General features: G+C 47.8%; 8 protein-coding genes across 10 annotated transcripts; 3 read left to right on the top strand and 5 right to left on the bottom strand.

The window, feature by feature from the left end:
* Positions 1-1,773: 1,773 nt before the first annotated feature.
* BDCG_03678 (uncharacterized protein) lies at positions 1,774-3,620 on the bottom strand. The gene is made up of 2 exons (XM_045419323.1): positions 3,100-3,620; positions 1,774-3,008 (listed from the first exon to the last, which is right to left on the bottom strand). The coding sequence occupies exons 1-2, from the start codon at positions 3,145-3,147 to the stop codon at positions 2,724-2,726; spliced, it is 333 nt and encodes a 110-aa protein (XP_045275662.1). The 5' UTR covers positions 3,148-3,620; the 3' UTR covers positions 1,774-2,723.
* Positions 3,117-7,529, top strand: BDCG_03677 (acylpyruvate hydrolase). Its single transcript, XM_045419322.1, has 4 exons — positions 3,117-3,599; positions 3,725-3,936; positions 4,081-6,956; positions 7,274-7,529. Exons 1-3 carry the CDS (start codon positions 3,544-3,546, stop codon positions 4,509-4,511), a joined length of 699 nt encoding a protein of 232 aa, XP_045275661.1. The 5' UTR covers positions 3,117-3,543; the 3' UTR covers positions 4,512-6,956; positions 7,274-7,529.
* On the bottom strand, positions 4,800-6,298 carry BDCG_03676 (uncharacterized protein; the record flags this gene model as incomplete). Its single annotated transcript, XM_045419321.1, has 2 exons — positions 4,800-5,665; positions 5,752-6,298. 2 exons carry the CDS (start codon positions 6,296-6,298, stop codon positions 4,800-4,802), a joined length of 1,413 nt encoding a protein of 470 aa, XP_045275660.1.
* Positions 7,530-7,858: 329 nt separating the features above from the next.
* Positions 7,859-10,414, bottom strand: BDCG_03675 (ATP-dependent RNA helicase eIF4A). The gene is made up of 5 exons (XM_045419320.1): positions 10,065-10,414; positions 9,721-9,864; positions 9,203-9,561; positions 8,460-9,102; positions 7,859-8,364 (listed from the first exon to the last, which is right to left on the bottom strand). The coding sequence occupies exons 1-5, from the start codon at positions 10,102-10,104 to the stop codon at positions 8,354-8,356; spliced, it is 1,197 nt and encodes a 398-aa protein (XP_045275659.1). The 5' UTR covers positions 10,105-10,414; the 3' UTR covers positions 7,859-8,353.
* Positions 10,415-10,566: 152 nt separating this feature from the next.
* On the top strand, positions 10,567-13,451 carry BDCG_03674 (F-box and JmjC domain-containing protein). Its single transcript, XM_045419319.1, has 2 exons — positions 10,567-11,433; positions 11,822-13,451. The coding sequence occupies exons 1-2, from the start codon at positions 11,132-11,134 to the stop codon at positions 13,167-13,169; spliced, it is 1,650 nt and encodes a 549-aa protein (XP_045275658.1). The 5' UTR covers positions 10,567-11,131; the 3' UTR covers positions 13,170-13,451.
* Positions 13,452-13,564: 113 nt separating this feature from the next.
* BDCG_03673 lies at positions 13,565-14,903 on the bottom strand. 2 transcript variants are annotated; one of them, XM_045419317.1, is made up of 4 exons: positions 14,565-14,903; positions 14,275-14,485; positions 13,859-14,066; positions 13,565-13,745 (listed from the first exon to the last, which is right to left on the bottom strand). In XM_045419317.1, exons 1-4 carry the CDS (start codon positions 14,640-14,642, stop codon positions 13,634-13,636), a joined length of 609 nt encoding a protein of 202 aa, XP_045280557.1. In that variant the 5' UTR covers positions 14,643-14,903; the 3' UTR covers positions 13,565-13,633. The 2 variants fall into 2 exon arrangements, with proteins under 2 accessions (XP_045280557.1, XP_045280558.1); XM_045419318.1 differs by having other exon boundaries at positions 13,583-13,745; positions 13,859-13,940; positions 14,565-14,880.
* Positions 14,904-15,052: 149 nt separating this feature from the next.
* On the top strand, positions 15,053-20,788 carry BDCG_03672. Of its 2 annotated transcripts, XM_045419316.1 has the most exons (4): positions 15,053-15,388; positions 15,538-15,783; positions 15,908-16,524; positions 16,591-20,788. In XM_045419316.1, exons 1-3 carry the CDS (start codon positions 15,227-15,229, stop codon positions 16,298-16,300), a joined length of 801 nt encoding a protein of 266 aa, XP_045280556.1. In that variant the 5' UTR covers positions 15,053-15,226; the 3' UTR covers positions 16,301-16,524; positions 16,591-20,788. The 2 variants fall into 2 exon arrangements, with proteins under 2 accessions (XP_045280556.1, XP_045275657.1); XM_045419315.1 differs by having other exon boundaries at positions 15,908-20,788.
* BDCG_03671 (alpha-mannosidase) lies at positions 15,379-21,430 on the bottom strand. Its single transcript, XM_045419314.1, has 4 exons — positions 20,793-21,430; positions 20,138-20,646; positions 18,079-20,071; positions 15,379-18,013 (listed from the first exon to the last, which is right to left on the bottom strand). The coding sequence occupies exons 1-4, from the start codon at positions 20,936-20,938 to the stop codon at positions 17,395-17,397; spliced, it is 3,267 nt and encodes a 1,088-aa protein (XP_045275656.1). The 5' UTR covers positions 20,939-21,430; the 3' UTR covers positions 15,379-17,394.
* Positions 21,431-21,536: the final 106 nt, after the last annotated feature.

The raw sequence follows: 21,536 nt of genomic DNA, 5'->3' as shown, positions 1-21,536 counted from the left end.
CCCACCTCTTTCACTCTGTATCATCTCTATCATCATTATCAGATTAATCAGAGCTGTACAGACTGCAGAGTCAGCTATTCAATCTCATTCATGAATTCAAAGAGATGTATATGACATTATATGAGATTTTATTACAGAGTATTTAGCAGTATATACTATAAACACAGAGATCAAAATATGATAGAGATAGTAAGAGAGAAGTAGAGATAGTGAAAGTGATAGAAGAGACTGTAGAGTAGTAGAGATAATGATGATGATAGAGAGGCTAGAGAGTGAAAAAGGTGATAGAGAGAGGTGATAGAGGTGATAGAAATGGGAGAGGTGATAGAGATGGTAAGAGAGGGATAGAATGATAAGATGAGAGTAGAGATAGAGAGTGAAAGTGATAGAGAGTGCTGCGAGGCGGTAGAGGCAGTGGTGGTGGTAGAGGTGGTAGGGGAGGTAGAGGTGGTAAGGGGTGATAAGGGGTGGTAAGGGGGGGTCGGAGTGGAAGAAGTGTAGAGGTGGTAGAGGTGATAGGGATGGTAAGAGAGTGAGTGGTAAGATGGGGGTAGGGTAGAGATATGGAGTGGAAGTGATAGGGGGGGCTGTGGGGTGGTAGAGGCAGTGGTGGTAAAGGTGGTAGGGGTGGTAGGAGTGGTAGGAGTGGTAGAGGTGATAGAAGTGGTAAGAGTGAGTGGTAAGATGGATAGGGGTATGAAGTGGAAGTAATAGGGGGTGCTACGGGGGCGTTAGAGGAAGTAATAGGGGGTGCTACGGGGCGTTAGAGGCGGTGGTGATGATAGGGGGTAGATAGAGTGGTGCAATTGGCAGGCGCCACTACGTATCCATGGATTTTTGATGGGGTGCACGTGACGTCACGTGAGGTCACGTTACAGCGTTTTTTGCACGGAAAAGTTTTATCTCAGCGGGCTCAGACCTCTGGCTCGGTTTGAACAGGTTGCAGACTAATCCGGCATGACACTAACCTACTTTTGATACAAGTCATGTGCTCAGAGCAATCCTCGCCAGAGGGTCTGAGAAGAAACAGTTTCATCTTCAATGGAGATTTCCAAGATTTACAAGGATTTTTCAGATTCTTTAACTTTGACTTTCTATTACTATATACTCACATATCTTTGAGATTTGAAAATCACCTTAGCTTATAGCTAAAGAGAAGAAGAATAGAAATATTTCTTTAATATTTCAAAAAAATCTATATTTAAGATAGATATATACTCTTGAAAATGATCATATTTTTTGATCTCAGAATTTCTAAGAGCTTTTTTTTGTATGAGAAATTGAATTAAAATTCCTGTGTTCAAAAACACACTGATCAACTTTGAGGTGATACTTCTATTCTAAGAACTTAAGATATGAATATAAAAATCAGATACATTATGAGAACATTGTTATTCTAAGATTTCAAGGTGATACAGAAATGATGAATCTATGAAGTTGAGTTGAAATTCTCTTTCATACTCAGGGTACTGAGCAAATCCTTCCTGTATTGTTAATAATCAGGAACTGTTTCTTCTCAGACACTTCGCAAGATATCATCACTCACATGACCTGATTTTACTATTTGGGTTAGCTTATTGCTTATTTGAGATTAGCTCATGACATAATCATCAATCCAGTGTTAAAACAGCAATAAATATCTGGAGAAGCGTCTGAGCTTGCTGAGATAAGAAAAGTTGGTTTTTCTTTAATATATAGAGAGATAAAACCTCTAAGTTATAGCTAATAATTGAGATCAGATCATTTTAGGCCTCACTTCACCAGTGGCCTCAACTTAGAGGTTGATAGTTTTAATGCCCCCGCAAACCTAGATGGGAGATATCTCAGTCTTCTCCTAGTTCGTCCAGGCTGGTGTGTTTTATCAGGACAGATTCGAGAAATCACAGCATCTCAACTAGCAGCAGGCAGGGTGGATTTGGAAGTTCACTAGCTCAGAATCATTTGGCCAACCTACCAAGCTTCATGCACATTTTGACGTTTTGACTCCAATTATTCGTGATGAAGCAGATGCTTGGACATCGGGAACCCTTCACGGTGGTGCCTCGACACCCCCATATGACTGGGGTTGGTTTAGAGGCTTGACCGAATAACACACTGACCAGTTAAATAGGTGCTTAGGTTCGGTAACTTCTCTGCTGTTATTTCGGCTTCTACTCATATTCTAGCGTGTACAAGAGCCTCAAACCCAACCGTGAAAAATATTCGGGGTTAGTTAAAGTCAGCTATCAGGAGGTACGAGGAGCCTGCAAGACCCTTTTTAAATAAGAACTTGGATACGTCTGTAGGCATGCTTGAGTGTCGGAATATTTGAGCTCTGGTATTGGTATCTCTGATTTGAGTTCGGATTTCTAGCGTATGAAAGCCATTTGTTCCACACCTATCCAACACCGCAATTGTGTGTCACGCAGCTGAGCTGATGTATATATCCACCCATGACACAATCAATTCAGCTTATATTGCCCGATGATTATTGTTGTTCCTCTGTGCCCGCCAATTCCCTCTTACATCAATTTAAAATGTATAGTAATATCAACACCATTCACCTTATTCGGAATCCCGCACAAGTCCAGCCAACCCTAGTCCACTTTCATCCCGCTTGCCCTGTCACCAACTTGACTATTTATTCGAAGTGGGATTTGATTTTTGAATCAAGAATCTCGTCAAGCACCTGAAACGGTTGGGTCCACCATTTGCCAAACAGAACCGTTTCTCGTCCAGCTCAATTACCCCAACTCCCGCAACACGCGATCAACGTCTTGTCTGGCCTTCTGAAGCTCCTTATGCAAGCCTCCGCTGTGTGTATTCAGCTGCTTTAGCGTGCCATCATTATGAAGCTCGACGAGGTCTTTTGCTCGGCGCAGGTCTTCTGAGAGAGCGGTTGGGTGTGAATCACTTGTTTTCGGGGAAGGGACCTGTCCAGCGTGCGGCTGATTCTGTTCCTGCTGATGCTGCTCTTGGTTCGCGATAGTAGCGTAGACATTCACGAGGGCGAGTGCTTCGGCATGGCCCTGTTAATAAGATGAATAGAGGGAAGCGTCAGTAGGGATGGAAGTGTGAGTCAAAAGGGATCAGGCTAGTGGTGGACCGGGTTAAAATTACGCAGACTCTCAGAGATGTCAGATCCGACAAGACCTCGGCGACCTTCATAAGGGATTATAGGTAACTATTTGTATTCCCCGCCCTCCTTTAATTTGTATCGACATCCGCCAGTATTTGTCTGGATGATGGATGTTCCACATCCCCAGCTGCGTGGTACGTACCACCGGCAGCTTCCACACCTACCAAGTCACATGACCTACACCCCATCGGCCTGCCGAAGTCACCCCCCCCCACGGCTGCCGGCCGAGACTGCGGGAGACCGAGCTGGTTTCGGCAGAATCACAGCCACAGATCGCGGAATAAAAGAGACACCATGACATCTCCTCCACAGCCTTTGTTGCCATTGTCACCCATTCCCCTCTCTATTTCTCGCAGAGGCAAAAAATTCAAAATAAATAATCCAATTACTATTTTGCAGGTCATCGCGCAAACCCTTGGAAAACAATGGCATCCATTCGAGCCAATTGCCGGAAGGTGATGTGCATCGGCCGAAACTATGCGTGTGTACACCCCAACATAACTAGAGAGGTTGTCAGCTGCAATTGCAACTACAATCGCAATCGTAACTTACCATTCAGCGCACCGTGTCGTATACCTGCTGCTAACGCGAAAGCATATAATCCAGAGACCACATAACTGAGCTCAACAACGTCCGCCCAAAGCAACCATTCTTCTTCCTCAAGCCACCCTCGTCCATCCTCCTCCCAAACTCCGGCCCCGTTTTGCGTCCCAAGGGCGTGAGCCTTCATTATGAAGTCGAGCTCGCATTGGTTATAGGCAAAACACTCCGTGACCATGACCCGGCAGACGAGCAGGGCGCTTTAGACGCCATATCAGGTGTGTCCAAGAACAACCTCAATTTGAGACGCAAGACATGCATCCTCTCTATCGACGGAGTACACCTCCACCGACCACCGCCGGCCTAGCCCACCGCGCAACACAGAGTTACTAACATACCCCGATTTAAAACAACAAAAACAGCCTACGCCCTCGCCATCGACCTCACAGCCCGCAACATCCAAGACGCCTCCAAAAAGGCCGGTCTCCCTTGGTCCATCGCAAAGGGCTTCGACACCTTCCTCCCCGTCTCCGCCCTAATCCCCAAATCCCGCATCCCAGACCCGCACAACGCTACCCTCCACCTCTCCGTCGACGGCGAGCTGCGCCAGCGTGATAACACGAACTTGATGCTCTATCGCATCCCCCGCCAGCTGGCGGATATCTCGCGCGTCATGACCCTGGAGCCGGGTGATTTGGTGCTGACGGGCACACCCAAGGGGGTAGGCGAGGTGAGGGATGGGCAGGTTATGACGGCGGGGATTGAGGTAGGGGGGAAGGAGGTTGGGGAGGGGAGGATTGAGGTTGTGGTTAAGGATAGGGTGGATGGGAGGTTTGAGTTTGGAGGGTTTTGATTTTTAGGGGGGTTGATGGTATATGTTCGGAAGTAAGCTTCTTTTTTCCGACAATTTTTTTCATCGATGTTTAGATTTTATGTCTTCTTTGTATTGGGGTTTTGTGTTTTATAGAAATGGCTATCATTGCGAGATAGATACTGGTACGTACTGTACATACACCCTCATGAGAACAGTTTGCTATTACCCACCCCTTTCCCCCCCGTCACTCATCTCTCCAATTTCGCCCTATCACTCCTCTGCATGCCAGCTCTTAAAGACGTATATTTATAAATCATACCGAAAATATCAAGTCAACCCATTCTGCACAACAAACCACCCTTCTCCCTCCTCGTCAACCGGCCAAATAACAGGAATAGCCCTCCTCTTCCTCATTTTCATATTTTTGCTCTTCTTCTCCTCAACAGCCGCATTCCCACAAACCCCCACGTGCTTTTCACCCCCGGCCTTGTCAAGACATCTATCCCTATCCCTCTTCCTCCTTTTCCCTTTCCCCTCCCCTCTGCCTTCCCCTCTCAGATCGCCCACGAACCGCCTAACAACCTCCCACCTCTGACCCCACGTCTCCAACTCCTCCCCCAACGCCCGCTTAACCTCCTCTTCATCCACCCCTCGCCAAAACGCCAGCACAACCCGCTTCGCCTCAATCCGCGGACTTCGCGATAGCACCGCCTCCCCACGTTCCAAATACGACTCGAGAGATTCACCAGGCCCCTGGCGTAGAATTGGGACTCCGTTATCTTGTTCTTCTGCTTCTGCATTTTCGTACTCCAATTCACCCGGGGGCTGAGTTACGAGGGAGCAAGCTGCTCGTGGAGGGGAGGTTGGGAACCCCGTGGCGGAGGCGGCGGTGGTGGCGATGGTTTGACCTGGATGCAATGAGGGGGGGGCCGGTGACGTGGAGTCTGGGACGAGGATGGCGGAGTAGCCGTTGTGTGGCGGTGCTTGTGGTGGTGGCAGGGAGCTGCGGGTTAGCGTTGAGCTGGGGAGGTGAGTCATTGTGGGCGTGCCGGAGATTGTGGAAGGGACCTCATGTTTTGGGCGCTGTTGGCTGGGCAGGAGATGAGGGATGGGTGGTAGGGAGGAGGAGCGGAAGGGTTCGTTGTCGTCGCTGAGGTCTGGATTGGAATAGGGGACTGCGACGGGTATGGTGTCTGAGGATGCATCTGTTAGTTGAGATGGAATGGATTAATGGATGAAATATGAAAAGGGGACAGGTGGAAACAAGAAGTGAACTCACTCAATTCCTTTTCCCTCTCCCTCTCCCTCTCCCTCTCCCTCTCCCTCTCCCTCTCCCTTTCAATCCATTCCGCCCTCTCCCTCCTCATCTCCTCCACAAGCCCTTTCAGCCCCCTCACCCCCTCCAAAACATCCCTTAACCCCCTCTCAAGCTCCCCTCTCCCCTCTTCCCTCCCCTCCCTTTCCCTTCTCAACTCCTCCTCCTCCCTCTCCCGCCTCTCCACAGCTTCCCTCTGCCTCTCTTCAACAAGTCCCTTCCACCCCTTCAACGTCTCAATCTCCCCTTTAACAACCCCGATCTCTTCCTTAACCACACCAACAACACCCCCCACCTCCCCCACCCTCCTGTCAAGCTCTGTCTTTAACTCTCCCGCCCTTGCGACTCCATCAGCAGAAGAGGATGCCAGGGCCGCTTCGAGCGCGTCGAGGCGGGAGACGAGGCTGTTGTGTTCGCGTCGGAGCTGGTGTGCCCAGAGGAGGGAGGTGGGAGAGAAAAAGGGGGCCGATGTTGTGCCTGTGCTGGGAATAGGGTTTGGATTGGGGTCCATTGTCTGGGTATCTTGCGATTTTTTTTTGTAGGATCATTGAAGAAGGGTGTTCGTGTACTACATGCATGTACTGTACACGTGTAGTATAGATGCTAGTCGGCGGCGTATATTTGGCTGTAACTTGTATAGCCGCGAAAGAAAACAAGAGAAGGGGAGTAATGATAACAATGAGAATGGGTATATGAGAGATTTCAAGAAGAGGAGCGCTCATCGACGGGTGAACAGTCCCCCCGTCCTAATCAGAGGGGGAAGAGAGGGGCAGGGCAATAAATTGACTTGATCTCAATGGGATGTTGGTTGGCTCAGCGTGGCTTTTGTTACTGCCTGTCCATCTTATCATGGGAAGCAAGCCTGAAGAGTCCTATGGACAGGTCCTCGGTTTTTTTCACCCTGGATGTTTCTTCACGAGGTATCCGGAGATATATATTTAAAGTATCCAGGACGCTGGGATACTTCTATGCGGCTGAAAACGATGGGCAAGAAGACGGATGATGTCAAGTTCTTTCCATCCCAGTTGCAGCTTCTATATCCCCCCTTATTTTTCCACTCGGAGAAAGAAGAAAAGAAAAAAATAAAATAAAATAAATCGACGCTTCTCACTGGTGCTCTTGGACAAGTCATAGGAGAGAAAAGAAACTCGCCTACTTTAATTGCATGTGTAAGTATAGTTATAGTTACCAATTTATTCTGCGGCATTGACTTGACTGTTCCTTCTGCCCCTTCTCTCCCCTTATCCCGTCATCATTTGTATCCTCTCGTCTGCACATTGTTTGTCCGGACGGGATCTGACAACTGAAGAGGATTAAAAAAGGAAAAAAAAAAGAGTGAAACATGGATTCTTCACATCATGGTAATGGCAGAGACCTACCACCACAACATGGACGCAGGATGAAAGGAAAACCGAAAAGTCAGCCTACCTCCTTGAAAAGGAAGAATGAACTAATATTTTGTGAGAAAATGCAAATTTTGATGTAGGAAAAAAACCTTAATACAGTACGGATTATGTAGCAGGGAGAACTTCGAAGTAAAAGATACGCGAAATAGAAGAAAATGGGAGACAGATAGCGAGGACGACGTACTAAGATGGTTTCAAACCAGTCGGTCACGCACGCACGCATAATCTTTTTAAGGAAAGGGAGTAGGAAATATAAAATAAATAGAAAACAGAGCATTAACTATAACATTGAAGGAAGAAAAGAACAAAAAGCGAAAGCAAATAATAATCTTTGAAAACCTCCCAGCTACGCGCACAAGGAAAATCCCTCTCCTCCCTCTCCTCCCCTCTTTTCTTCCTTTCCTTCTAAGCGTATTTATATAAGCCGTAAGAAAAAGAGAGAGGATGAGAAAAAACCATTCGCAAAAGGCAAGAGAAGTGAAAACCAAAAAGAAAACGAGCCGGCAAAATAGAAAAAGGAAAAACATTTCTCCTTTTTTGCCGTACGAGTTTTCCTTTTCCTTTCTGTCTCGTGTGCTTTGTGTTGCCTTTGCCTGCCCCATAATGCCAAAGCGCTCTAAGGAGAAGAAGGGATAATAAAAGAAAACATAAAATAAATATGCATTGCATCATCCATGCAGCCATGCCAGGTCATAGGAGGGGAAAATAGATAAATTGGAAAGCACAGCAACGGATAAAAAAAAAAAAAAAAAGAAAAAGAAAAAGAAAAACAGGACAACAAACGTAAAACGTCAACGTTAAACAAACAACCCAACGATAATACTGATACCACTTTTTATTTCGTTTTAGAAAGGAACGCTGACGGGAATGTGGAAGTGGTGATAAAGGACGGAGTTAGATGCAAAAGAAAAGAGAAAAGAAAAAGAAATTCTGCCCAATTGTTTATCCACTATAAACAAAACTGGGGGGTTCGTTGGAAAAAAAAAACCATTAATTCTGAAAGGAATTTTTCTCTTTTTTTGTAAATTCTGAAGGGGAAGGAAATGTCATGGGGAGAGAGAAAAAATTAAAAGGCACACGAATCCCCTCCCGCTCCGCTGGGAGATTTGGGGACATCACAGCGGACACGGCGGGATTCGGGAGTTAATCATTTTCTTCGTTTAGATGAGGTCTGTAATTACATTAGTTAGCAAACGAATTCGATTTAAAGGGGGGTGGAAATCTATTAGGAGAGGAATATTCAAAGAAAGGAGAAAGGAAACATACCAGCAACGTTCATGGGCATCTCTTCGATCTGGGTGCTGTAAAACTGCTCGATCTCTCTCATCATGCGGACATCATCAGCAGTGACGAAGTTGATGGCAACACCCTTCCGGCCGAAACGACCACCACGACCAATACGATGGATGTAGTTCTCGCGGTTGGCAGGGAGATCGTAGTTGATGACCAGCGAGACTTGCTGGACATCGATACCACGGGCGAGCAGGTCAGTGGCGATGAGGACACGGGAAGAGCCAGAGCGGAATTCCTTCATGATAATATCACGCTGCTGTTGCTCCATGTCACCGTGCATGGCGGAGACAGTGAAGTCACGGGCGGTGAGTTTGTCAGTGAGCCAGTCGACCTTTCTCCTGGTGTTGCAGAAGATGACGGCCTGGGTGATTGTGACAGTCTCGTAGAGATCGGACAGGGTGTCCAGCTTCCATTCCTCCTTTTCCACGGCAATGTAGAACTGCTTGATACCTTCAAGGGTGAGTTCTGCTTTCTTAACCAAGATGCGGACGGGGTCACGCATGAATTTGGTGGTGACTTCCAGCACATCCTGGGGCATGGTAGCGGAAAGCAAGACAACCTGGGTAGACTGGGGAAGGAGTTGGAAGATATCATAGATTTGCTCGGTGAAACCGTGCTGGAAAGAAAGGCGACGTTAGAATACGAGGACCGTCCCAAAAACTCCAAACCATCCGCGGGAATATTAGATGGTGTTGCACTATAAAGGAAAAACTTACAGAAAGCATCTCGTCAGCCTCGTCAAGAACGAACATCTTCAAGTGATCGGTCTTGAGGACACGGCGCTCGATCATGTCGTGGACACGGCCGGGGGTGCCAACAACGACCTGGGGCCCTTCCTGAAGAGCTTTCATATCCTCGCGCACGCTAATGCCACCGATACAAGCGTGGCACTCGATGCTCATGAAGTCACCGATGGCAACAACGACTTTCTGGATCTGCTGGGCAAGCTCACGGGTAGGAGCAAGAATCAGAGCCTGGCAAGCCTTGAGGTTGGTGTCGACTTTCTGCAGAGCAGAGATGGAGAAGGTGGCAGTTTTGCCAGTTCCGGATTGAGCCTGGGCAATAACATCGGAGCCTGTATATTTGTGTTATTAGCATCATCCATTTTATTTTCTTCTCTTTCTTGTTTCTACACATCATTTTGATATAGAGGAACCTTCCACACCCCCCCCCCCCAAAAAACCCCCCCCAAATGGAAAAAAAGAGAAAAAAAAAAAAAAAAGTTGTAACGCACCCTTGATGACGGGCATGATAGCGCGCTGCTGGATAGCAGAGGGGCGCTCGAAACCGTAGGCATAGACACCTCGGAGCAGCTCAGCGCGGAGGTTCATAGCATCGAAGGAATCGGTAACCTCATCATAGTTGGATTCGATTTGTCCTGTTTTCGGGAGCAAGGTTGTCAACGTTTTATTCTTCCGAAATTTAACCGGGTTTTGATGCTATCTGGTTGTTGGACACAGCATGGCCGCCACTGAAAAAGGCGAAATAGCAGAGCAGGAGGACCAAAAACAGCACAAAAAAACTCTTTGCAGCCGAAGAAAAAAAAAAAAAAAACAAAAAAAAACAAGGGAACCATACCTACTGGGATCTCCTCGAGACCCTTATCGGTGGAAGCCATGATTGCGAGTTGAGGGTTCTGAGATCACAGACCGAAGCTGTGATCGTGGTGGTGTAGAGGGGAAGAAAAAAAAAAAGGCGCTGGGTGGGAGAAAAAAAAGGCCTAGCAATCCTTGCTGGAACCTGCCCTGGGAAAAGAAGAAGACTTTTCGTGTTGAAAGAATAAAGCGAAGAAAAACTAGAACCTATACTCTCCAAAGACGAGAGTAGAATAGGATCTAGGAGTTGACAACTCTGTGGGGGGTGATTATGGATGGGATATGTGTGGTTGGAGTGAGTGTTGTGGAGTGAAGAAGAAGAAGAAGAAGAAGAAGAAGAGAAGAGGAGGAGAAGCAGAGAGAAAGAAGGGAAAAAAAAAAAAAAATTAAAAAAATTAGGTTTGGTTTGGTTTGACTTTTCGGGCTTGGGCTGATTCTTCTCATCCCATCAACTTTCTTTTTTCTTTCTTTTTTTTGTTGCAAATTTTCAGGCCTAGCGCGGAGATGGGAAAAAAAATTATAAAATAAAATAAAATAAAGTAAGTATAACTAATAAATAAATAGATAAATAAAAATAAAATAAAAATACATAAATGAATGATAATATAAGAAGAAGAATAGGAACAAGACTTTCTTTGCCCCTCTTGTTTAAAATAGTAGTAGTATGTTACTCTGCTTCTATCTTATTATTATTATTTAATGCTACTTTTACTGGTAACTATGCAACTCTCTCTATTCCTGCTTAATTCCTTTCACTGACAATCTACAGACTTTTTCTTTTTTTCTTCCTTTTCCTCCCTTTTTTTTCTATTTTCCTCCCTCCATTGACAGGTTTCCAAGGGCTAAAATAAAACAGCTTTCCCCCGCCAAGCAATTACCGCTTTCGGCTGGAATTGGGGTTTAGGGCTTGGTTCAAGGTTCTTTGTCCAAAGTTCAAGATATCAAACACCCAACAACCAGATACCAGATATCAGATCCCAGATATCAGATCCATATCAGGTCCCAAGACAGCTGCATTTCGAGGCTGCGATTTGCAGTCCCACAGCGATCATGCATGTCACAGATCGTACGGTTCGCCGTTCAATGCCATTTGGCGACATGCCCGTGGACCTAGATAGCGATGTTGATGTCATACCATCGCATCCGCTGGGAATCAAGCCGTCAGGTAATGCATTGACAGCGACCCACAACATCCGTCATGCAATCGGCTCCCTGGCTGTGCTGTCGGACGAACTGATCATTCTGCTGCTGGAATGTCTGGACAGCACTTCTTTGTTGCGCCTGGGTGCGACGTGCAAGGCGCTGTATGCTTTCACACGGGCTGAGGAGCTGTGGAAGGCCCTGTTCATCGCGTAAGGAAACTTTTTTTTCTTTTTTCTTTCGTTAATTGCGTTACTTCTTCTTTTAACTCTGGTTTTTGCTTTCTATGTTTTTGTTGCGTGATGTGATGTTCTTTTGTGTTTGTGTTTGTGTGTTGGTTCTAGGTTGATCAAGGCCACACATCATTATTATATTATCTCCTGTATGGGGATAAGGGGGGCCTTGAACTTTGCATATACGGCTGAAGCGCGATATTAGAGGGATTGAGGGGTAGATGGAATTGTCAAATACATGCGCATGCGCATATATCAAGATGTACTATATCTGCATGTATACATTCTACATATCCAACTTTTATCACAGTGATAGCTAGACACCATACGTACCATATCATCTATATACTAACCCCTTCCATCGCAGGAACCCTCCCAAAAATTTCACATGGCGCGGCACCTGGCACGCAACATATCTCAACCTCCCCACCGCCAAAATCGCCTCGCCAGACTGCTCACATCTCTACTCCGACGTCCTCCACAGACCCTTTTACTGCGCCCACGTTTCCCTCTCAGCCTACACATCAAACATCCCCGCCCGCAACCAAATCCCGCGCCTGACAAACCTCACGCTGGCCGAATTCCAAGAATCCTGGACAAACAGGCCCTTCATCCTCACCGAGCCCGTCAAATCCTGGCCCGCCTACAGGGACTGGTCGATAGAGTACCTTCTCAAACGATATGCGAACACGACCTTCCGCGCAGAAGCCGTCGACTGGCCATTGGAGACTTACGTGGAGTACATGAAAAATAACACAGATGAGAGCCCCCTGTACCTCTTCGATCGTAGCTTTATGGAGAAGATGGGTTTACCTACAGCCAGCACGACCACCACGACCACCACGACCACCACCAACGGAACCAACGGAACCAACGGAAGAACCACCACCCACTCCCAACCCGAATCCCAACCCCCCGAACCCGCCTATACCCCCCCACCCCCTTTTTCCGAAGACCTCTTCTCCGCCCTCGGCCCCGACCGCCCCGATCACCGCTGGCTAATCATCGGCCCGCCCCGCAGCGGCAGCACCTTCCACAAAGACCCCAACGCCACCAGCGCCTGGAACGCCGTCCTGCGCGGCTCGAAGTACTGGATCATGTTCCCTAGCCACGCCGCTGGCACCAGTAGCAACAATTCAGGAGCAGGTGCGGGTTCGGGGGGTGCACTGCTACCATCGCCGCCCGGCGTCTACGTCTCCGCCGATCACAGCGAGGTTACGTCGCCGCTTAGCATTGCGGAGTGGTTTGTGGGGTTCCATGGGGCGGCGCGGCGGATGCAGGGGTGTGTGGAGGGGGTGTGTGCGGCGGGCGAGGTGTTGCATGTGCCGTCCGGGTGGTGGCATTTGGTTGTTAATCTGGAGGAAGAAGAAGAAGAAGAAGCGGGCGCTGCTGTGATAGCCATAACGCAAAACTTCGTCCCGCGGGGACATCTTGTGGAGGTTCTTCGGTTCCTGAGCGGGAAGAAGGAGCAGGTTTCTGGGTTTAGGCGTGGCGTTGAGGATCCGTTTGGGTTGTTTGTGGAGAGGTTGAGGGGCGTTGAGCCTGGACTGGTTGAGGAGGCGTTGAGGGAGATGGAGAGGGAGGCGGAAGGGAGGAAGAGGAAGTGGGATGAGATTGTGAATGGGTCTGTGGATGGGGAGAGCGAGGCGGGTGAGGGTGGAGGTGGGTTTAGTTTTGGGTTTGGGGATGATGGGAGTGATATTGAGGTTCCGTGATTTTGGGGGTCGTACATATTATAGACCGGGTTATTATTTTGCATTGGCAGCTTAGATCAAACGAATGGGCATCATTTAAGGGAGGTGGGGAGGAGGGGTACGGATATAATTAGAATTGTATTATACAAAATTCGTTTAAACCCGTATAAATGCCTTGATTGACAACCCTTAATAACAGGGATTACTGGGACTTGTGATATAACTTCCATAATAAGCAGCAAATAAGCAGCAAGTGAAGACCGACGATATACTATTAAAGCCCGTGCTTGATGTAATGATGAAGCCCTTACACACAGGCCACTCAGGAAGGTGTAGACAGGAACAGATACACATGTATATATCTACATATATACATCCTCCACGTAACGCATGTGCATTGACCGAGCCAAAAAAAAAAAAAAAAAAAAAAAAAAAAAAAACCCAAAGAGAGGGGGGAGGGATATGAATCCAGCAATAGGCAACGATCAATGACAAGATGCAGGCTTAGTCGCCTCGCCTCCAAAAGTTATGTATCCCAAAAACGCCCCGACAGCCACCGCCAGCATAATCCAGCCGTTGTATGTCATGAAAAGAAGCCTGCGTATTAAAAAAACAGACACATCAATCCTTTTGCCCTAAATCCACGCTCATCCCCTGCTGGAAAGGGGGCTCGACAAAAATTGGAGAACAGAATGTAATAAAGAACTCACATAATCATAAAACTATAAAAGACCTGCACAGCGTAGAGGGCCCCAAGAACCAGCTTGCCCCTCCGCCTCCTATCGGTCCGTGCTGTGAAGACTAGTGAGCCAGCTGGTTCACCGTTATTGGTGGCGTTGGAAAGGAGGGGGGCAGTGGAAGTGGGTAGCACGTTGTCATTGTCATTATTGTCATGGATGGCATCCGGCGTCTCGTCATCTTCATTGTTTCAGAAAGATATATGGAGTCTCCAGGGGACGGGAATTTTGGTAGTTTTGTGAGTTGGGAAAACAGATATCTCTTAACGGATTCTGTCTTCCGCCATAGGGGAAGGTCCGCAGAGGAATGAAATGTATGTATCCGTTTCGCAGATACGTCAAAGGAAAAGTTAGGGGATTAAAAAACAAAGGTAAAACTAATAACATACCAAATGTGTATCCTCCGGCAGGAGGTATCGTCCCATCTTTCAACGCCAGTGCATGTCTTGCTTCATAACGGCGCGCCAACGCGCGAACACCCTCGTAGCCAGCGGTCAGAAGCGCAATGGCGACCAGTGAGAAGAGAAGAGACAAGGGTCCTGTTATGCGCCATTGTTTGAAAATTATACAAAGGTTGTGTGAGGAGAAGGTGAAGTGCATCTAGATCATGTTTTTGAGTTAAACAAGATGTTATAAATGGCATTTGAGTAGCATTTCCCCAGCAGTGAAAGCCACGTACGTTCATGCTACATTGGTCGCCCATATCCATATCCCCATGTCCATGGTCCATCCCGGCTTGATGCATTGAGTGGTCCATTTTTCCGGTAATCCGTGGTATGTATACTTTTTGTTGGTTGGTGCCTGGGGAGCGGGGAGAGGCGTTGGCCGGAAGTAGAGTATGCCTCGCTCGTAGACGGATGAACAGATCACATTCAAAGCGGGAACACTATCGTTTTATAACTCCTAGGCCCGGCATCTAGTATTCCTTGAGATAATTTAATGACGCCCGAAGAGAGACAGATGTGGGACAGACAGCTGTACAAAACCCATTATTCATCCTGCTTTTGTTGGAATGTTGTTGAGTCAGGGTGCAAACACGGCAAACAGTCGCTCCAACATCATGTGATTTATGCTGGGTAGAGAACTAGACTAATCTCTATTGGGGCTAGTGCACAAACGGGCTGCTCGCGACCTTACAGTAGATCATTGTCCAAATCGGGAAAGGGTCTCGGCTTCAACTTGGCCAAAGAAACGCGGCTCACTCGACTGACTCGCACTCCATCCACTCACTACTTTCTTTTGACACCCTTGACGCTATAAGGCACCCCTTTGCGAGCCCAACCCGTGGATTATCTATTAAAATTTACCATCCTCAGCTCGTCTGCACGTTTCCGACCGCTCATGACCGAAAATATCCCGCCCGCAACCGCTGCTGGCGGGAAGTCCATCCCAGCAGGTTCTGGGCCGGAACAAATACAGAATCGCGGGATCCCATATTACGAGAAGCTGAGACGCGAACTGAGAGAGACAATACAAAAAAAGCGGCTAATGGATAAGAATATGGTATGTAACCGGCACCTAACTTACTAACCACTCCTTTGCCTGCTACCTCTGATTCCCCTTACACTCCGCTTTCCCGTTAGGTAAACGACGGGTATTAACATTTTACAAGGGAAATAAGAAACTTGCTGACATCTACCTGATACTTTAAGGCTGCTCTAGAAGAATCCATATACCGCTTCGAGCAATCGTACCTCGAAGAAACCGGTGCCGGAAACATAATTAAAGGCTTCGACAATTACATAAAGGGCTCCTCTGGCGTATCTGGGTTAGGATTGGGGGGCAGTCTTGGATCGATGACTGGTTGTAGCGGCACAGGCGGCCCAGCCACGCGCAGAAAAACAGCGGTGCAAGATAGTGACCGGGTGTTCTCGAGGAGTTCGGCGAGTTTTATGCGGGTAAGTTATGATATCCCGTTGTGTCTACTACTACTAACAACTCCTTCATTACCCCCTCCCGATTTTTTTCGCTACATTTCCCCCAGACTAACCAAGATATGCATAAAAATAAATGACATACTAGGACTCCCCCGCCCCCTCCAGCGCAAACACAACCCCATCCCACGCCCCAACACCCACCTCCGCCTCCATGCCGGGCTTCAACAGAGATAACAGCAATACCAGCACTGTGAATAACAACAACAACAACAACAACAACAACAATAGCAACATGTCGGCTGCCAGCAGCGTGAAGGCGAGCACGAATAAGAAGAAGAAGGCATCCGCGGCTGCGAATACGAATACTAACGCAAAGGCCAGCGGCGGCAGCGCCAACGCCAACAATACAAGTACGGATGCGAATGCTGATGCGGGCTCGGGTGGGAGGGGAAGGGAAAGGGATGGCGACGATGATGCTGAGTCGGGGGGTAATAAGCAGCCGGTGAAGAGGCTGAAGATTACGTATGGGAGGGAGTGAAGGGGTTGATGCAGTACATTTTAGAGCATTCTCCCTACTTCCTATTTCGTGTCGTTGGTTCGTTCCGGGCTTCGTTATTGTCGGGAGTTTAATTTTCAGGGATGCCACTGGGACTGGCTTTGCGTGGGCTGGGCTGCGGGCTGGGCTGCGGGCTGGGCTGCGGGCTGGGCTGCGGGCTGGGCTGCGGGCTGGGCTGCGGGAGCAGGGGCGTTGGGATCATATATGTATGTGCCTTTTCCTGCAGGCTTCTTTTTATGGGCAATTTTGGGCGAACTGGTTAACTAGACTAGCGGGGCGGCGGGACAAAATATTTAAGCGAAGGGAGGTATTTAATTGCGAAAGAAAGAATTTTCAAATCATCAAAGACGAAGGATCGATATTGCTTGATAGTAATAATACACGGGACTATTGGCATGCCTCCTAAAATGCCTTGAATGAAACTCTACACAATCATCGCGCCTGGCATTCTCCCGCCAACTCCTTCGCGTTCCGTTCGGAATCGCGGTTGTCCGGCGGTACCACCGCCTGCCGCATTTTGATATGACAGAAATGATACCGATCTATCTTCTCCATTTTTCACTCTCGTTTGTCTCATTCCCTCATGGCGCAATGACCATATATAGATACCTAGGTGACTCAATTGCCCTGCCTATTCCCCTCGAGTTTCCTTCTGCGCGTGTGCGGCTGTGCGTGTCTGCTTCAGCAGCTGATTTTTCAAGTACACCTATATCGGGGGTTGTCTCTCTACCACGCAAGCGTACGCTTCTGTTCCAATAAGACAGCAGCACATTCATTAGGTATATTTCCTTCAAGTCAAGGGCCTGCAACTATTTTGTGCATAGAGGTGCCAAGTAAAGAGACAGGAGCCGCAAATGGAACATCAAACATCAAACATAAAAAAAAGCAAGACAAGAAGAAGGACCCGGAAACCCCAATAAGCTACAATCCAAGTCCCATTTCATCCTATTCATGAAAGCCAGTCGTACAATTAATTATCAAATGGACGGTTCACAACTACCAGGACCGCAATTAAGCATAACTTATCATTACCGCTGCTCTAGCCACCCCAGCAACCACAGCTTGCCCGCCCTCCCTTACAATTGCAACCGATACGTCGCAACCTCAAACGCCCTCAACTCAATATCCACCTCCGCCGCACCAGTCTTCTGCACCACTGCCAACTGCTCCAAATCGTCCTCGAGCACATTACACTTCCACACCTTCTTAACAGGCAACTTGGTCGTGATGGAGCCGCGGCTCTTCCCGCCGAGTGACTCATAGATGCGCAGGATAATGCTGCGCCCGGGACGCGGCTTGAAGTCGCCGCGGGAGACATCTTCGTCATCCTCGCCACGCTTGATGGTGTCGAGGATTAGAGACGAAGAGCCCTTGAGAGAAAAGGCATCGAAAAGCTGGGAGGCCTCTGTGCCAGATGCTGGTTGAACGACTAATGGATTGTTGAAATTGTATCCTGCACGGACGGTACGGGCGTCCAACGGTCCTTTGTGCGGCATGATTGCGTAACGTATATGGTGTCGGCCCATGTCCGCGTTGGCATCGGGAGCTTTAGGGGCACGGAGCAGAGACAGGCGCATCAAGTTGCCGCATGTCGCGAATCCGTACTTGGAGTCATTGAGGATTGAGACACCGTAGCCCGCCTCAGACAGATCAGCCCATTTGTGGCAGCACACTTCAAACTTGGCCATGTCCCAACTAGAGGAGGACTCCCATTAGTAACTGGATGGACTGCTACTTCTGGAGAAGGGGCAAACACATACCTGGTGTTATAGTGTGTTGGTCTTCTGGTTATTCCATATTGTGATTCATACGACGCTTCAGTGTTCACGATATCAACGGGAAATTCGACTTTCAGGAACTTCATGGTTTCTTGCCATTCGACTTCACTGGTCATCTCGACGAGAGGAGTCGAATCGCCAGTAGTGGCGGTCAGGCTAATTGTTGATTTCACCCAACTCTTGTCGCTAATTTTAGTTTCTGTTACAACACTAACACGATGAGGACTGTTCTCCGCGATTTTCGTTGTCTCAGACTTTAGTTCCTTCCGGGATTCGAGATGATAGACTTCAACATCCCAAGCTTGCCAGTAAAGAGGTTTGTCGTCGAAGATCACGAGTTGGTTAGCCTTCCCGCCCTTTGCGATAACCTCTCTTTTCTCCTCTAAATCAACGAGAGAGGTAATTACCCCATTAGACACCTCCAGGGACAATTTGGAGTTCGAGAGCCTGAAGACTCCTGGTTTCACCTCCTTCAGGGAAACAGATGGTGACCGGACCGACCCAAGGGGCTGAATAGCAATTACCCCCATACCGCCTTTAGCGAGTGCATACTGCGGTTTTCCCGAGGCAGTGCTCGTATCGTCAACTCGTACAATCTCTGAACGAGGCCAAGGAAGGCTGTTGATGGCCACAAGTCCACGGTCCGCTCTGCTTTCTTGAGAGCTGAACCCAAGAACCTTCAACGCCTCTTTTCTTAACCTTGAACCCGTTGCAAATACCTTTGCATACTCTTTATCAGAGTCATCGTAACACATCTCAATCGAGCTTCCGGGAAGACAGTCGTGGAACTGGCAGAGCAGAACGCTCTCCCACATATCGTCAATGTCTTTCTTGGGGTATTTATAGTTGGGGTCTTTGAGGGTAGCTAGGGTGGCAAGCAACTCTACGTCACGCAGAACAAACTCCGATTTGCGATTGTACAATTTATTCTTGGCCTGAGTCGTGTATGTTCCTCGGTGGAGCTCGAAGTAGAGCTCTCCGTACCAAGTGACAAACTCCGTTCCATTGGCAGCCTTTTCCTCAAGTTTTGCAAAGAAATCATCAACGGTGGAACCCATTGTAACACGGGGAAGCAGTTCGCCCTTATCACTCATACCTCGGAGTCTCCGCAGCTTCTCGAGATGTTCAAAAGTCGGTCCTCCGCCGCCATCACCCTTGCCAAACACAAGAAGAGAGGTGTTATCTTGATCCATCGATTTGTGCTGGGTGACACTTCGACGGACGTCTCCAAAGTGGGCACTGGCCGTGTACGTCTCTGCTGGAGTCATATGGCAAAGAACTTGGCTGCCATCCAAGGCAACCCAGTTGAAAGTCGTATGGGGGAAATTGTTGATGTTGTTCCAGCTAAGTTTTTGAGTGAAGAAGCGACTCATCCCAGCCAACCGACATAGTTGAGGAATCTGGGATGAGTATCCAAAGGTATCTGGCAGCCAAAAGGTGGTGCAGCGTTCGCCAAAATGGCTTTCAAAATATCGCTGGCCATAGACGAACTGGCGGACCAAGGACTCTCCGCTTGGCATGTTGGTATCATGCTCTACCCAGCTTCCACCAATGGGGATGAAGCTCCCCTTCTTCACACATGACTTGACACGGTCAAAGGCATAGGGATAGTCCTGCTCTAGCCATTTGAACTGCTGGGCCTGAGAACAGACAAAACGCAATTCGGGGTAGCGTTCCATCAAATCGCACTGGGTAGACCAGGACCTGGCCACTTTACGTCTTGTCTCCGCCCAGGGCCACAACCAACAAGAATCTATATGGCAATGGCCAATACCATAAACAATTGGCTGTTTATCAGTTTTATAGACGGCGTCAGAATCCACCAAGTTGCCCAGGTATTGCTGTGCAATTTGGCGGCCCTTAATAATCGATTCCTGGCTGCCATTGCCTTCGATAAAGGCATCCATTATGGCATTTGCAACTTGCTGGGCCTCGTGGGAGTGCCATGAATCCGAAGGGAATTCCCGTGCGGCGTCTTGAAAACTTCAAATCAGTAACAATTTCCTTCGCGGATTTGTAAATAAGTGCTATGTATGCATACCCCCAATCATCCAGAAATCATAGTAGAGCGCCCTAGCTTGTAAGTTTACAGCTGTAATCCTCGCCACATTAAGTCGATAATATTTGTTTGGGTTGGGAGGTTGGATGGAGTCGCCGCCGGGGGCATTGCCAAACATTCCATTGCAGGCCATTTCAATATAGAAGATGTGCTCTTTTCCATCCCTGAAGCTGTCGGGCAAAATCCATTCAATTCTCTCACCACCACCTGTCAGGCCCTGCAATGGTTTCCCGTCTTCCGTCCAAACCATCCCCTCATTGTTTGCATCCCAGTGGAACTCAAGTCGCTCCTTTTTGCGCATATCCTCCGGTACCGTGAGTTGGATCTTGAACCAATGAGTTGACCAGCTGGGGCCAAAGGACTCTCCTCTTCTAGTAGGCCTGAATTGGTTGGAGGTGGCATCCTTGAAGCTAGGTCTGGCTAGGTCTGGCACCGAGTAAACGGAGAGCTTGACATGCTGCTCATCGTCGTTTGTGGCTTCATAGTATTTCCTACAGACCAGAAATGAATATACAAAAAAAAATCATTAATTACTGCAAGTTAATGAACATAGGCACACATGTCGTCCAGGGATTAAAGGGATCTATCTATATATCTAAACAAAGGGAGAGGGGGGATTGGGAAGGATCGTACGTACGCTACTAGGTTGTGTCCCGAGTACTGGCCTCCATCAGTGAATTGACGGAGACGGTCTCTATAGATATTCCTAATTTGCTGGCCAACAGGACGATTGGCAAAAGTAGGATAGGAAGAAGTGGATGGAGCCTTGCTGTTTCCGCCCATGGTTGGTTGGTTTAGCTGGTCCGTAGAGTATCTGATGAGGTGGTTGGCTGGGGTTGGTCCAGAGGGTGGGTGGTCAGGGCCAATAAATAGGATAGAGGGTCTTTATAGGACGTGAGAGACAGTCCGCGCTGCTGATAGGATCTAGGTGGGCAGCATTGAGATATAAGAGGACGAATATAAGAATACCATCTGTAGGTTGTCGAGCAAATGAAGGACAAGCGGTTGAGGGGAAGCTTGGGATGGATGAGCGGCGGGCTAGATGCGGCTCTGCGGGGTAGGAGTGGAAGTTGGTTGGTTGGTGCAACTCTCTGGGAAGTTGGAACCAGCCAACAGTCAGTTCCCGCCTGGGATAATGTAACTATTATTTATTGATGGGCATTTGGTTTTTTTTAAAAAAAAGAAGAGCTGTACAGAGTATTGAAAGTGATATGACAAGTCTGAAGAAAATATAAGTAATTATTGTATGTATGTATATCTACTTGCTGTAAGTTCTTTGAATTATTATTATTGAAGTCTTCATTGAATCATATTAAAAACAGCATACTGATTAATATAAATAGCTAATCCACCTTCATATAACCAACTAGTTAGAACTAAA

This window comes from Blastomyces dermatitidis (assembly GCF_000003525.1).
Source record: "Blastomyces dermatitidis ER-3 genomic scaffold supercont1.3, whole genome shotgun sequence".
Classification (NCBI taxonomy): domain Eukaryota; kingdom Fungi; phylum Ascomycota; class Eurotiomycetes; order Onygenales; family Ajellomycetaceae; genus Blastomyces; species Blastomyces dermatitidis.
This window is presented reverse-complemented; position numbering and strand designations above follow the sequence as displayed.

Bases quoted from the DNA above. Each gene is read 5' to 3' on its own strand.
- BDCG_03678 (XM_045419323.1), bottom strand. From the start codon at position 3,147: ATGAAGGTCGCCGAGGTCTTGTCGGATCTGACATCTCTGAGAGTCTGC. The intron at 3,009-3,099 runs GTAATTTTAACC...TCTTATTAACAG, and splicing joins TGACATCTCTGAGAGTCTGC to GGCCATGCCGAAGCACTCGC.
- BDCG_03677 (XM_045419322.1), top strand. From the start codon at position 3,544: ATGGCATCCATTCGAGCCAATTGCCGGAAGGTGATGTGCATCGGCCGA. The intron at 3,600-3,724 runs GTGTGTACACCC...CATATAATCCAG, and splicing joins TGCATCGGCCGAAACTATGC to AGACCACATAACTGAGCTCA. The intron at 3,937-4,080 runs GTGTGTCCAAGA...CAACAAAAACAG, and splicing joins CGCTTTAGACGCCATATCAG to CCTACGCCCTCGCCATCGAC.
- BDCG_03675 (XM_045419320.1), bottom strand. From the start codon at position 10,104: ATGGCTTCCACCGATAAGGGTCTCGAGGAGATCCCAGTAG. The intron at 9,865-10,064 runs GTATGGTTCCCT...TCCCGAAAACAG, and splicing joins TCTCGAGGAGATCCCAGTAG to GACAAATCGAATCCAACTAT. The intron at 9,103-9,202 runs GTAAGTTTTTCC...CTTTCTTTCCAG, and splicing joins AGGCTGACGAGATGCTTTCT to CACGGTTTCACCGAGCAAAT.
- BDCG_03674 (XM_045419319.1), top strand. From the start codon at position 11,132: ATGCATGTCACAGATCGTACGGTTCGCCGTTCAATGCCATTTGGCGAC. The intron at 11,434-11,821 runs GTAAGGAAACTT...CTTCCATCGCAG, and splicing joins TGGAAGGCCCTGTTCATCGC to GAACCCTCCCAAAAATTTCA.
- BDCG_03673 (XM_045419317.1), bottom strand. From the start codon at position 14,642: ATGGACCACTCAATGCATCAAGCCGGGATGGACCATGGACATGGGGAT. The intron at 14,067-14,274 runs GTATGTTATTAG...GAAACAATGAAG, and splicing joins TGCCGGAGGATACACATTTG to ATGACGAGACGCCGGATGCC. The intron at 13,746-13,858 runs GTGAGTTCTTTA...TTTAATACGCAG, and splicing joins TTTTATAGTTTTATGATTAT to GCTTCTTTTCATGACATACA.
- BDCG_03672 (XM_045419316.1), top strand. From the start codon at position 15,227: ATGACCGAAAATATCCCGCCCGCAACCGCTGCTGGCGGGAAGTCCATC. The intron at 15,389-15,537 runs GTATGTAACCGG...TGATACTTTAAG, and splicing joins GGCTAATGGATAAGAATATG to GCTGCTCTAGAAGAATCCAT. The intron at 15,784-15,907 runs GTAAGTTATGAT...ATGACATACTAG, and splicing joins GTTCGGCGAGTTTTATGCGG to GACTCCCCCGCCCCCTCCAG.
- BDCG_03671 (XM_045419314.1), bottom strand. From the start codon at position 20,938: ATGGGCGGAAACAGCAAGGCTCCATCCACTTCTTCCTATCCTACTTTT. The intron at 20,647-20,792 runs GTACGTACGATC...TCTGGTCTGTAG, and splicing joins TCGGGACACAACCTAGTAGC to GAAATACTATGAAGCCACAA. The intron at 20,072-20,137 runs GTATGCATACAT...GAAGTTTTCAAG, and splicing joins TGATTTCTGGATGATTGGGG to ACGCCGCACGGGAATTCCCT.